This window comes from Coccinella septempunctata, chromosome 1 (genome assembly GCF_907165205.1).
Source record: "Coccinella septempunctata chromosome 1, icCocSept1.1, whole genome shotgun sequence".
In the NCBI taxonomy this organism is placed as follows: Eukaryota; Metazoa; Arthropoda; class Insecta; order Coleoptera; family Coccinellidae; genus Coccinella; species Coccinella septempunctata.
Genome location: NC_058189.1, coordinates 19,089,775 through 19,105,078, shown reverse-complemented (window position 1 = coordinate 19,105,078; position 15,304 = coordinate 19,089,775). Strand labels below are relative to the sequence as shown.

Sequence of the window (15,304 nt, the reverse complement as noted above, 5' to 3'; positions counted from 1 at the left end):
TTGAAATCTAATAATGGTAGGTACTGGGTAAATAATTATCAAAATAAAATCAAAACGATAATTATCGTACGAATGGCAACGCCAATGGCAAGTTTCCACAGAAAGGTGTGGAAGAAGACCTCAACAACACCGAGTCACGATACTAAAAAGCAAATTATTCTATCGTGGCACCGTGTGTTATCGGTGTTATCGAATATGTCCGGACTAGAAACTGGACTGGAACTGATCTTTGGACTAGTTATTTTTCTGGACCGGATCAGGTCGGAACTGATCCATGAAATTGTTTGGATCAGCCTTCCCTAAACCAAGGTGCATCTATTGCACATGGTAGCAGCTTGTTTTCAGTGGTCTGAATTCTTTTGATATGGCTCTATGCCGCGAAACCCCAAGATTATTTGAGATGGATATTAAAAAAAAAGAAAGTGCAAATTTATGGGAGATCGAAAGAATTTCCATTTTTAAAACCCAAAATTTGATTCTGCAGTCCACTGTACGAAGTGTTTGGGTCAATTCAGATTGCATTTGGAGGAAGAAAAATATTGTACGGCATATTTCTAGCTACGAACATAAAAAATTGTTTAATGCAGCAGCTCCCTGACCAAATATTTGAGACATTCAAATTTTGGGAATGAAGAAGCTTCTCTAGCAACGCCTGAAGCCCTCTTCTCATTCCACAGTGTAATGCACAGCCATTATATTGATATTATTAAATTTTCGTTTTTGTGTTGTAATGAACTTCAATTATTCCTCTATTTTCAATAAATAGATTTTTTTTATCGCCATACGTTGTAGGAAACTGTGTAGCTGGAATCATATACAGAGTGAGTCTTAGACTCGTACAAATATTTCACAGTAGATTCTTGAGGTCAAAAGAAACACTTTTTTCCTTTACCGTTTTTGCCGAATCGGCTCGGTTCAAAAGGTACAGGTCGTTGAAAAATATGAAAAAATGTTATTTCTAGTTCTCACAAACGGTTTTATCGAATGAAATGAATTTCGGAATATAGTTTTCGAGTAATTTGAAGTTCAAAAATAAAAGATATTTGTGAAATTCGAAAACTTGGGTACTTTTGACCGAATGCTACTCTTTCTGAAAGATCCACAGAGGTCACTGATTCATTTACTTATTCTGAAGGTAATTTTGCTTTTCCTGGGGTGGCACAGCTCATTATGAAAACCTAAAAAGTCTATATCTTCTTATCAGGGCTGAATCGGAAAAAATGGTACAGGAAAAAAGTGTTTCTTTGGATCTAAAGAATCCACGGCTGAAATATTTTTACGATTCAAAGACTCGCCCTGTATATATAGATCAGGTGCGTCCGCATTGAACATTGGATAATGTGGTCAGCCTATGTTGAACAGTGGCCCAAGGAGCAAGTACTGATCCTTGGGGTACTCCAGCATCTACATCTCTTGTAAAATGAAGATTTCAGCGGTCGGTTCGATTAAGTATCATAAAATTTCTAGGGTAAGAGTATGAATGGATGCTACTCGACAATATAGAGGAACACGCCCCTTCTAGAGCGTCTATCTGATGGCGCCCGCTAATTGGCGGAATGAAAATAGCATGAATATTATGCACGAATGTATTCCTATGTGACACAAATTCAGTGTGTTCAGTGTAGAGTCCAGATCACCTCCAAGATCGCTGGTTCCACGGATATCACTGGTGAGTCGATTTATTTTTCTCATAGTATAGAAAATATATAACTTAGCCATTTTTCTTTTGTCTTGAAAAATTTTATTTCCAATTTCTTTGAGTAGCAAAGTAATTATTAATTAGATTCTAAAATGTCTGACCATTCGGACTGCGATTCCGTAATGGAAGAAGACGCGCCAGAAATCGCTAATGTCGTGTCCGAACACGATATTTTGAGAGAGGAGAACGCAAGTTTGAAAGCGAGGGTGAATGAGTTAGATAGATGCGTATCTAGCTTAGTTGCTGAGATTAAAAATCTCAGGGAGAGGCTCGAGTTGCAGGAGGGAAATAAGGAAAGTTACTCCAAAGCACTCAAGAAGAACATTATTTTGAAAAATGTCCAAGAAGTGAACTTACCGGTTCAAAAACAGAAGATGGAGGTGGTCAAAACCCCTCAAACCAAAATTTCCCCACCCGCCAAAAGAGTGAGAAAGGATAGCTCCTCGTCAAATGAAGATACAAACAAGAAAAGAGTCTTGGAAACCCCAGACCAAAAGAAAACCACTCCAGTGGAGAGAAAAGAAAAAATCCCCCCTGTGACCCTGAGAGGTACGTCCGAATGGACTTCAATTTCGAACGCGTTAATGCGAAACGGTATTAAATACCAAAGAGCGACGACAGTAAAGGACGGTATAAGAATCGTCCCACAAAGCGCCGATGATCATAGAAGGATGACGGATTTCCTTCATAAAATAAATAGGGAGTTTTACACTCTTCAACGGGAGGAAGAAAAGAAAATATACGCGGTAGTGAGATACCTACCGCTGGATGCAGATATCCCGACGATCCTTGACGACCTCAAGGATCAAGGGATCGTCGATGCTGAGGTCATAAGGATGACCTCAAATAAAACAAAACAGCCGATGCCCTTATTGCTGGTTAAAACCCAGAATAAGGATATCTTCGAGGTGAAAAGGCTCTACAACATGAACTGTGTTGTTGAACCTAAGAGAAGGACGATTGGGCCTGGACAATGTTACCGCTGTCAGCGATATGGACATGCCCAAAGTAAGTGCACTTTTCCATGGAGGTGCGTGAAATGCTCCGGTAATCACAGCTCCAAGGAGTGTACGCTTACCAGGGAGAACGAGGAGCGAAATGCCTCTTGTGTTCTCTGCGGAGAGCAAGGACATCCAGCCAGCTACAAGGGATGTAGCGAATGGAAATTGGTCACTAAAAAGACCAAGAGATCGCCAAGATCGAACCAGACCAGCTCGAGGCCAACACAAAATACACCGAGGCCATCCCAAAACTCTTCGGAAGTGAAGAAACCCCAGGAAACTGCAACCAAAGCAGTCAAAGAGACGAAGAAACCAGAGAAAAAGACGGAAAAGGCAAAAACCGTCAAAAAAGCCGAAACCAGAAAAGGAATTTCTGGAATCACTGAGGAACTGGATAAGTTCACGAAAAACCTCCTCAGCACGATGATGCAGAATCTGGAGAAAGAGATTGAAAAGAAGATGCAGCAAATTATTAAGAATATTTAATGGCTGATACGACGATAAAGAACAATCTCATAATCGTCTCTTGGAACGTCGAAGGATTGAGAGCCCGCAGACCAGAATTCGAAGAACTGATTGAAGAGAAGAAACCGGATGTCATAGCTCTCCAAGAAACAAGACTTAACCCCAACGTTCGGATAGCATTTCCCAATTACGATATCTACAGAAATGATAGACCTAACAGCACAGGTGGCGTTGCTATACTGGCTAGAAGGAATATGGATCACCATTTCGACCAAATATTCAATGGTCAAGAAGTAGAAGCAATATCGATTATTGTGAATACCAATCGAGGACAAGTGAAGATTATTTCGACTTATAAATCACCGGATAAGGACATGCTGGAAGAGGATCTAAAAATGCTACTAGTAGGAAGACACCCGAAAATCATAATTGGTGATCTTAACTGCAAATCGCAGGAATGGAACAGTAGGGTGGAAAATACCAATGGGAGAAGACTGAAGATTTATGCTGAAAAACTTAATGCAGTTGTGATAGGACCTGATATACCGACCTACATACCAAGAGTAAATGGACTACCCGATGTACTGGACATTGTCGTAATGAAAGACATCACTGAAGAAATCAGCATTGATACAATAGAAGACGGAACTTCAGACCACAATCCCATAGAATTCATAGTGGGACATGGCCCAAGAAACGAAGAAGAGACACAAACCAAGGATCGCACAGACTGGGAGAAATATAAGAATTTACTTCAGGAGAAAATCACGGAAATTCCCCAAATAAACACCCGGGATGAATTAGATGAAGCAGTTGAAAAATTGGAAAATCAAATAAAAGAAGCCTATGAAGAAAGCACCAAGAGAATAAGGAAACCAATTCCGAAACATTCACATGGAGATACGCCAAGGGATATAAAGGAACTTATAAAAAAGAACAGAAGACTCAGGAAAATCTACAGAACAACAAAAAGAGAAGAAGACAAGAAGAAACTGAATAAGCATAGTCAGATATTGAAAAATGCTTTAACAGAACTGCGTAATAACAGATGGCACCAGAGATTAAGGGAACTGAATACAATAGATCACTCGGCTTGGAAAATGCAAAAACGCTTACGACGAGAACGGACAGTTATACCTCCACTGCATGGAGCAAACGGAATGGTATATACGAGACTTGAAAAAGCCGAAGCACTTGCCGACACAATTGAGAGAGAAGCCAGAATAAATTACAGAAATGATGATGACAATGAAGATCTAGAAGAAGAAGTGGAGGCAAACGAAGAACTGATGATGGAACCACCGGAAACCGAAATCATTCCAAAACCAGCTTCACCAACAGAAATCAAAGAGATCATAATGAAACTGAAAAACCGGAAAGCACCAGGAGAAGATAGGATAACGAATTATATGTTGAAGAAATTGCCTAGAAAAGGAATAGCAGCCTTGACGAATATAACAAACGGAGTGATGAGGACCGAATACTACCCAAAGAGATGGAAAACTGCAGAAATGATAGTTTTCAACAAGCCTGGAAAGGAACGGAAATTTCCTCAAAATTATAGACCAATCAGCCTATTATCAGCACTAGGAAAAGTCGTCGAGAGGGTTATCGCCAAAAGGCTGAATGAGGAAACAGAAATGTTGAAGATAATTCCACCCGAACAATTTGGATTTCGACGAGAACACTCGACTGAACTCCAATTACTACGGCTCATAGAATACGTCACCGAAGGAATGCAGACCAAACAGGCCACAGGATTAGTTCTGATGGATATCGAGAGAGCTTTTGATAGAGTATGGCACGAAGGCCTAATCTACAAGATGAAAAAAGCAGGATATTCGACCAAGCTATGCAAGATTATAAGGAACTATCTGAGGAATAGAAACTTTTATGTGAAAATAGATGGAGCAACCTCTCAAATCAGACAATTAGAAGCGGGAGTGCCTCAAGGATCGGTACTTGGACCTCTGCTTTATGTAATATACGTCTATGATATCCCGAAGAATGCTAGAAATATGCTCACATTGTACGCAGATGACACAGGAATAGCGTTCAGACATCGACGCCCAGAGATCATACACCGGAGACTGCAGGAAGCCATAGATGAATTACTCAAATGGTGCATCAAATGGAAAATCCAAATCAATGGAAGAAAGGCTCAAGCAATATTACTGCAAAAGAGAAGATTGAGGATGGAAGAAAACCTTGAAGTTGATGGAGAAGAGGTTGAATGGAAAAATGAAGCAACATACCTAGGAGTGACGCTTGACAGAGGACTTACATGGAAAAACCACATCAAATGTGCAGTTGATAAAACAAAAGCCGCAATGAGTAAACTTTATCCACTCATAGGCAGAAGAAGTCATATGAATAAGAACATCAAGTTGACGATGATTAAAACAATTGCGCGACCACAACTCACATATGGATCGGCGGCATGGGGCTTCGCAGCCAAGACCCACATCAAGAAAATACAGGCCACTGAGAATAAACTCCTCAGAATGGCGATGGACGTACCCTGGTTTGTTAGGAACAAACAAATCTACAAGGACTTGGAATGGGAACCAGTTACAGAATTTATGAAGAGAAAGGCGGAAAGGATATTCGACAAAGCCAAACAACATCCAAATGAGGAACTACGAAGATTAGTCGACTACGATCCAACGGAAGAAGCTAGAAGGTCAAGAACCTACTACCGAAGACCCAAAGATCAGGTAAGGATTTAAATGTAACCAAAGAAGAGCTTAACCTATAAAAGCTATAGGCAGCATACAAATATCAACACGACTATGATCGTGTGAGAGTCCAGAAACCATAAGAGTCAACTGGTTAATAGGCAAAATGCCCGGAACCTATGAAGAAGCAGTTAAGGGTTTTTAGTGGGTCTCGAGCTCGGAGAGTGAGAATCCCCACACTGTTCCCCCTCAGGAGAGGGTGTGTTCGTCTGTTTGCAGATTTTCCCCCTGCTGCACCAAAAAAAAAAAAAAAAAAAAATCCTATGTGACTACCAAAATCGTCACGGAAATTAATCGAGCAACGTCTAGTATCTGTTGATTAATACATTGATCATGTCGGGTCGTGGTAAAGGTGGTAAAGTTAAGGGCAAGGCGAAGTCTCGTTCAAATAGAGCGGGATTGCAGTTTCCCGTTGGACGTATCCATCGTTTGTTGCGAAAGGGAAATTACGCCGAACGAGTAGGAGCGGGAGCACCCGTTTATCTGGCAGCCGTGATGGAATATCTCGCTGCTGAAGTATTGGAATTGGCCGGTAACGCCGCTAGAGACAACAAGAAGACTAGGATCATTCCACGCCATCTTCAGTTGGCCATTAGAAACGACGAAGAATTGAACAAGTTACTCTCTGGAGTAACTATCGCCCAGGGTGGAGTTTTACCAAATATCCAAGCGGTACTTTTGCCGAAAAAAACCGAAAAGAAATCGTAAATAATTCGCAGCACGATCTATCGAAAGGTCCTTTTCAGGGCCACAACTTACTATCGCTAAAGAAGTTCGCTATGATATTTGAACGACGATGAGGTAACTCGATCTCAGTCCCCTCCGGTAGATTCAAATTCCTACTTTCAGTAGGTACAAATGCATTCTACACAGTAGGTTATCAATTGCCCAAAACTTTCGGTTCACCTCGAAAACTATGTGGGATTATGAGATTTGGTTCGAATTGATCATACAATATTTGAGTAATTGATCTGATACTTTGTCGGATCGACCATTCAAAAGTACATTCGAAATGATAGTGTCGAACAGAAATTCAACAAACGCATTCCAATTCGGAAACTATGTCCGATTTCAAGATTTGGTTCGAATGGATCCATCAGTTTCTGGGAAATTGGTTTCATACTTTGTCTAAGCGACAAATGTCAAGAGATACACTAGACTCTGAAGATTTTCAAGAATTCGTCAGATGAAGGATTCTGATATAGATTCCAGAAAAAACGAAATTTTACCAAAAAGTTCAATTTTTCGTTCATTGTCAGTAGGTCAACAAAATCTTCCATCTGATTGGCTCCTGATACATTAGTGCAAAAAATTTAGCCAGGAGCAAATCGCTTATTTCAATTTTTTAATTGATTATGGTTCAGACTGTGAGTGAAAATTCAGAAATGTTTTTAGAAATTGGTTTGATACTTTGTCCAATCGACCACTTAAGGGTGTTATACCCGTTCTCCCGAAACGTGAATTCCGCTAGATGGCACTATATGAAAATTTCTTTAATTGAACATATTTTCGTCCCACCAAGACAATAGCTCCACCCACTTTTTTCGCTACAAGACCTTTTGCCTGAGGGGACAGCAAGCGAAGGATAGCTGAGTTTATGTGTTTATTATCCCTAATAAAAGGGTCTACTAAAGATATGGCTTATTTCGAATCACTTCCACTTATAGGAGTTTCAGCGCGATGTTAGTAACAGAGACGCGAAAATAAATATTGTTGAAAATCGAAAAATTCTCAATCGAGCTTTGGTATGAAAGGACCTGAAACGAGCACAAAAATATGTAGACATTTCATTGCATCAGCTAATGATGCTTTAGGATCGAGAAAGAACTGAAATATCTTGCAGTATACAAATTAACAGGCCTTGAATTAATGATTATAGCTGTGATGATAGTGAATAGGTATAATTATTTTGAAACTGATGATCTGGGAACAAACCACTGTATGAAATTCGAAACATTTTTATCCCGTGCCCGCAATCCTCTTGGTATTCTCCCATCTATTGATTCAGGAAGAATGCAATTCATATAGAACTGCTCCAGCTTTGGCAAGATGATATTTTTTCATAGTGCCTCGTCACATTCTATTCTTTCTATTTGAAAATCATCATCTGAATATAGAACGAAATCGCAAAAAATTTGTTTACAGATATTCAATTGTCCTTGCACTTGGTGAAAATTTTTATGAATTTTTTTCAGCCTAAAAATGATAGAAAATGATATTTCTTCGAAGATAACGAATTAGCTTAGAATTACCTCATTCTACCATCCTCGATGGTGAAGCAGTGCGGTTTCTTGTAGTCCCTTAGCTTTCCTTTGATTGATTGGAGACATTTGACCTCTATCAAACCATCGTCCCCAACCAATCCATAAGGAGAGGCTCCCAGGAATGGATACTCAGGGTCAATAAATTATCCGCACCGGGTTACCCTTATATTTTTTTGATGTTCTTACAGTGTTATCGCCTTACTTTGGCAAGGAGTGGTTGATTTTTTTTTCACCACTGAACCAAAGTTCGAGGATGTTAGATAGTCCTGCCTGCATTGCCTCCAAAGTGCATTGTCATGCTGCGCACGAGTTATTTCTTCCAAAACTTTGACGAGTCAGATTTTCTATTTCTGAGAATATCTGAAAATTCTGACTTCTTGGAGGACATTCCTTCCTCAGTGATATCAGGTTGGGCAGCATCTGGTCCGTAATTGAAATCCGGGCCATAGGAGAGAGTTTTCTTTTCTCTTTCTTGAAAAGGTCAATAATTTCTCTCTTCTCCTTTCATGAATTTTCCTCCTCCTAACGAACTGTGTTCAGCCCTAAAGGACCTCTGCAAGTATGTAGGTACCAGGCAGGACCCAGCAGCATGGGAAAGGGCTGCTCCGTAAGCCCGAACTGTCTATGAAACGGACTCCCTAAAATTCACCCTCTTACTTACAATATCAGCCGAAAGTTTCGATGACTCGTAAATAAAACGAATTTTCTAATTTCATATGTTTTATATAGGTACATATCATTGAACTCTAAAAGTTCTTTTAGAATTCACATGATAGAATGGTACATATAGTCGGACACCAAAACGTTATTTTCACGTAAAATTTATGAGGATGTTATAAATCTTGTCTGTTTTGAATTTTCTGCAAGAGTCGAGTACCACCCGTCTTTTTGTTATCATAAAATTAACCCTCATAAAAGCTGGTCGACTGTTTGGCCATAAATCTCAATGCAAGAGCCAAGTAAATTGTAATTGGCTACTTAGAAATAGGAGGGTGGAGTTTGATGAGAGGCGGGTGAATTAATCTTATTTCCTTCAAAAATCAAGGAAAATTGAAAAAAAATTAAATTTTTTTTTTTGTTATCATGAAAAAGGTCTCTTTAAAAAAATCCCCTCGTTGATCATTTCGAACCATCACTTCTGCATTCGAATTTATACTCATATATAATTACCACCATTTTCAAACTGAGTTTAACAGAAAAATATTCATTTTTTTTTCAAAAACGAAACGAGAGTCTCTTTGTTCCTTCCTTCTGATTGTATATGTTGAAAATCAAATGAATTCATCGATCCGTTTTTGAATTAAGATGGAAATAAATAGCATTGTGAAGCATAGGGCGAATGGAAGTATTGTACAACCTTAAGTCTCCACTTCTATCGAAACTTTCGAACTGGAATTCAACAGAAGCATCCCAATTCGAAAACTATGAAATTTTAAGGTTTGGTTTCTGAGAAATTGATATAATACTTTGTCGAATCGACCACTGAAAACTAAATTTCTATCGGAAGTATCGAAGTATGAGGCTTACTGTTGCACTTTTATTTTTACGGGTTTGATTATAAATATCAACAGGTAATGAATATACATTAAATGTCTCAATTTTTGCTCAGTAAAAATCGTGACAAAATTAAAACTGAAAAATACATTTCTATTATCCTGAACTCGTATCGGACATCGATAAATTCTTCAACTGTGAGTTTTTCCAGGAGATACTTCGAATACAAAATCCGAAACAAAAATACCTGCTCCTTTATAATAAATGATACGACTAGACAATGAAGGCGCTGTACATACGCCAAATAATTTAGTAATCCAGAACAGGTCGCGTTTGGAAATGAATAACTTAACCAAAAAAATGAGGATTATCTGCACTATATTAATTGTACTAAATATTAACTACCTGGCTTAATTCAGCACACGAACTTTAGGATTTGTAGATCTTCTATAGGGGTTATCACCGAACATGAATGAGCGAGTCCACGCAAACTTTGGAATCGTCCGGCAAACACTTTTTCTCAGAATATGACTACCTCGGCGGGTTTTTTTTTTTTGCTGTAGCAGGGGGAAAATCTGCAAAACAGACGAACACACCCTCTCCTGAGGGGGAACAGTGTGGGGATTCTCACTCTCTGAGCTCGAGACCCACTAAAAACCCTTAACTGCTTCTTCATAGGTTCCGGCATTTTGCCTATTAACCAGTTGACTCTTATGGTTTCTGGACTCTCACACGATCATAGTCGTGTTGATATTTGTATGCTGCCTATAGCTTTTATAGGTTAAGCTCTTCTTTGGTTACTTAAAATCCTTAATTGATCTCTCGGTCTTCGGTGGTAGGTTTTTGACCTTCTAGCTTCTTCTGTTGGATCATAGTCGACTAATCTTCGTAGTTCCTCATTTGGATGTTGTTTGGCTTTGTCGAATATCCTTTCCGCCTTTCTCTTCATAAATTCTGTAACTGGTTCCCATTCCAAGTCCTTGTAGATTTGTTTGTTCCTAACAAACCAGGGCCTGTATTTTCTTGATGTGGGTCTTGGCTGCGAAGCCCCATGCCGCCGATCCATATGTGAGTTGTGGTCGCGCAATTGTTTTAATCATCGTCAACTTGATGTTCTTATTCATATGACTTCTTCTGCCTATGAGTGGATAAAGTTTACTCATTGCGGCTTTTGTTTTATCAACTGCACATTTGATGTGGTTTTTCCATGTAAGTCCTCTGTCAAGCGTCACTCCTAGGTATGTTGCTTCATTTTTCCATTCAACCTCTTCTCCATCAACTTCAAGGTTTTCTTCCAGCCTCAATCTTCTCTTTTGCAGTAATATTGCTTGAGTCTTTCTTCCATTGATTTGGATTTTCCATTTGATGCACCATTTGAGTAATTCATCTATGGCTTCCTGCAGTCTCCGGTGTATGATCTCGGGGCGTCGATGTCTGAACGCTATTCCTGTGTCATCTGCGTACAAGGTGAGCATATTTCTAGCATTCTTCGGGATATCATAGACGTATATTACGTAAAGCAGAGGTCCAAGTACCGATCCTTGAGGCACTCCCGCTTCCAATTGTCTGGTTTGAGAAGTTGCTCCATCTATTTTCACATAAAAGTTTCTATTCCTCAGATAGTTCCTTATAATCTTGCATAGCTTGGTCGAATATCCTGCTTTTTTCATCTTGTAGATTAGGCCTTCGTGCCATACTCTATCAAAAGCTCTCTCGATATCCATCAGAACTAATCCTGTGGCCTGTTTGGTCTGCATTCCTTCGGTGACGTATTCTATGAGCCGTAGTAATTGGAGTTCAGTCGAATGTTCTCGTCGAAATCCAAATTGTTCGGGTGGAATTATCTTCAACATTTCTGTTTCCTCATTCAGCCTTTTAGCGATAACCCTCTCGACGATTTTTCCTAGTCCTGATAGTAGGCTGATTGGTCTATAATTTTGAGGAAATTTCCGTTCCTTTCCAGGCTTGTTGAAAACTATCATTTCTGCAGTTCTCCATCTCTTTGGGTAGTATTCGGTCCTCATCACTCCGTTTGTTATATTCGTCAAGGCTGTTATGCCTTTTCTAGGCAATTTCTTCAACATATAATTCGTTATCCTATCTTCTCCCGGCGCTTTCCGAGTGATCTATTGTATTCAGTTCCCTTAATCTCTGGTGCCATCTGTTATTACGCAGTTCTGTTAAAGCATTTTTCAATATCTGGCTATGCTTATTCAGTTTCTTCTTGTCTTCTTCTCTTTTTGTTGTTCTGTAAATTTTTCTGCGTCTTCTGTTCTTTTTTATAAGTTCCTTTATATTATCCCTTGGCGTATCTCCATGTGAATGTTTCGGAATTGGTTTCCTTATTCTCTTGGTGCCTTCTTCATAGGCTTCTTTTATTTGATTTTCCAATTTTTCAACTGCTTCATCTAATTCATCCCGGGTGTTTATTTGGGGAATTTCCGTGATTTTTTCCTGAAGTAAATTCTTATATTTCTCCCAGTCTGTGCGATCCTTGGTTTGTGTCTCTTCTTCGTTTCTTGGGCCATGTCCCACTATGAATTCTATGGGATTGTGGTCTGAAGTTCCGTCTTCTATTGTATCAATGCTGATTTCTTCAGTGATGTCTTTCATTACGACAATGTCCAGTACATCAGATAGTCCATTTACTCTTGGTATGTAGGTCGGTATATCAGGTCCTATAACAACTGCATTAAGTTTTTCAGCATAAATCTTCAGTCTTCTCCCGTTGGTATTTTCCACTCTACTATTCCATTCCTGCGATTTGCAGTTGAGATCACCAATTATGATTTTAGGGTGTCTTCCTTCTAGTAGCATTTTTAGATCCTCTTCCAGCATGTCCTTATCCGGTGATTTATAAGTTGAAATAATCTTCACTTGTCCTCGATTAGTATTCACTATAATCGATATTGCTTCTACTTCTTGTCCATTGAATATTTGGTCGAAATGGTGATCCATATTCCTTCTAGCCAGTATAGCAACGCCACCTGTGCTGTTAGGTCTATCATTTCTGTAGATATCGTAATTGGGAAATGCTATCCGAACGTTGGGGTTAAGTCTTGTTTCTTGGAGAGCTATGACATCCGGTCTCTTCTCTTCAATCAGTTCTTCGAATTCTGGTCTGCGGGCTCTCAATCCTTCGACGTTCCAAGAGACGATTAAGAGATTGTTCTTTATCGTCGTATCAGCCAATAAATATTCTTAATAATTTGCTGCATCTTCTTCTCAATCTCTTTCTCCAGATTCTGCATCATCGTGCTGAGGAGGGTTTTCGTGAACTTATCCAGTTCCTCAGTGATTCCAGAAATTCCTTTCCTGGTTTCGGCTTTTTTGACGGTTTTTGCCTTTTCCGTCTTTTTCTCTGGATTCTTCGTCTCTTTGACCACTTTGGTTGCAGTTTCCTGGGGTTTCTTCACTTCCGAAGAGTTTTGGGATGGCTTCGGTGTATTTTGTGTTGGCCTCGAGCTGGTCTGGTTCGATCTTGGCGATCTCTTGGTCTTTTTAGTGACCAACTTCCATTCGCTACATCCCTTGTAGCTGGCTGGATGTCCTTGCTCTCCACAGAGAACACAAGAGGCATTTCGCTCCTCGTTCTCCCTGGTAAGCGTACACTCCTTGGAGCTGTGATTACCAGAGCATTTCACGCACCTCCATGGAAAAGTGCACCTACTTTGGGCATGTCCATATCGCTGACAGCGATAACATTGTCCAGGCCCGGTCGTCCTTCTCTTAGGTTCAACAACACAGTTCATGTTGTAGAGCCTTCTCACCTCGAAGATACCCTTATTCTGGGTTTTAACCAGCAATAAGGGCATCGGCCTCTTAGTTATATTTGAGGTCATTCTTATGACCTCAGCATCGACGATCCCTTGATCCTTGAGGTCGTCAAGGATCGTCGGGATATCTGCATCCAGCGGTAGATATCTCACTACCGCGTAGATTTTCTTTTCTTCCTCCCGTTGAAGAGTATAAAACTCCCTATTTATTTTATGAAGGGAGTCCGTCATCCTTCTGTGGTCTTCCGCGGTTTGTGGAACGACCCTAATTCCGTCCTTCACAGTTGTCGCTCTGCTATATTTAATTCCGTTTCGCATTAACGCGTTGGAAATTGACGTCCATTCTGACGTACCTCTCAGGGTGACTGGGGGGATTTTTTCTTTCCTCTCCTCCACTGGAGTGGTTTTCTGTTGAGCTGAGGCTGTACCCATCGTCGTGATGGGTGGAATTTTACCTTTTTTAGGTATCTCCGTTGCTTTTTTTGCGGTCTCTTCGTCTGAAGATGCACTTTCTTTACGCGCGCGTTTTGTGGGTGGCACGTTCTGGGCTTTTGCAACTTGAGTTGCAAAATTTTTCTTCTTTTCCGGTTCTGGAGCTACTTCCTGTTTGGAGGAATTTTTGGGGACCGCTACCGGCTTTGCAATTTCTGCAAATGTGGGGGATTTCTGTGCCGTAATGTGTTTTGCAATTTCCGCAAAACTAGGGGATTGAGGCGCTTTATTCTTATTAACTTCCTCTCTCAAGAGGCGTATCTCCCCGACCAACTGAGCTACGGTTTCAGTTAATTTATTTATTTGAGCCTTCAATTGCTCATTCTCTTCTTTGAGCCTTACAAGCTCCTCTGCTTCTCTATCGATGAATTCTTCGGTGTCCGTAGCTTCCATGTAGGAGCTCTCATTGTCTGAGACCTCCGACATGGCTTTTTGTACGTATTGAACTATATGAGGTATTTCTGTGTAATAATGAATATTGGAAATACTCACTAATATGTTACTACTAAGCTATGTGGCTAAGTTATATATTTTCTATACTATAAGAAAAATAAATCGACTCACCAGTGATATCCGTGGAACCATCGATCAATGGATCTGGACTCGACACTGAATACACTGAATTTGAACGAATTTCCGCTCTATAACACATACACTTATAGAACTTACAAAAAACTTCGGAAGTTTCGTAGACGGAATCAAAAATTCCGTAGCTTCGCTAGTGTACACTTTCACTTCGACTTTCTCTTCCACTTTCTCTTTTACAACACGAGAAATGACGTATCGCACTGGTATCATTCAACACATCTACCTGCTTCAACGGCTTCAAAAAAATTTCAATTGAGTCTTCTATTATCTGAATAAGAATTGAAATATATAACTTTCATGACTTAATCTTCATATTATTCACACTATGATATGCTAGTGTAGAAGTTCGAAAACCAATCTGTTTAATGGTGAAAATATTACAGAGTGCTGGAATAGCAAAATACCTGAATATGTCTGTTTTCTAAATTGGTTGTTGAGTACTTTGATTTATATTTCATTACTTCATAAATCACTTTAAACGACTGCATATCTTGATAGAAGCTTTTCTTACGAAAAAGGGATTCAATTGAGTCTTAGAGTCTTGCTTAGATTATGATTCGAAATAATTTTAATCATTTCAATACCCTGAAGAATAATGAAGTTGAAGTTGAATGAAAAAAAAAACATTTGAATGATAAAGGTACTTTTCGAATGAACTTAAATCACAGCTGATAAAATTGTGATGATGATTATAAGTACTCAATTTATGAAAAAGGTGGAATGACTCATTTCGTATCCAAATATAAATTAGAGATATGATGATTATAAATTACAATATCATATTCAC

General features: G+C 39.5%; 1 protein-coding gene across 1 annotated transcript; it reads left to right on the top strand.

Moving 5' to 3' along the window:
- The first annotated feature begins 6,181 nt into the window (after window positions 1–6,181).
- LOC123318909 (histone H2A) lies at window positions 6,182–6,632 on the top strand. The gene has a single exon (XM_044905692.1). The coding sequence runs from the start codon at window positions 6,237–6,239 to the stop codon at window positions 6,609–6,611; it is 375 nt and encodes a 124-aa protein (XP_044761627.1). The 5' UTR covers window positions 6,182–6,236; the 3' UTR covers window positions 6,612–6,632.
- Window positions 6,633–15,304: the final 8,672 nt, after the last annotated feature.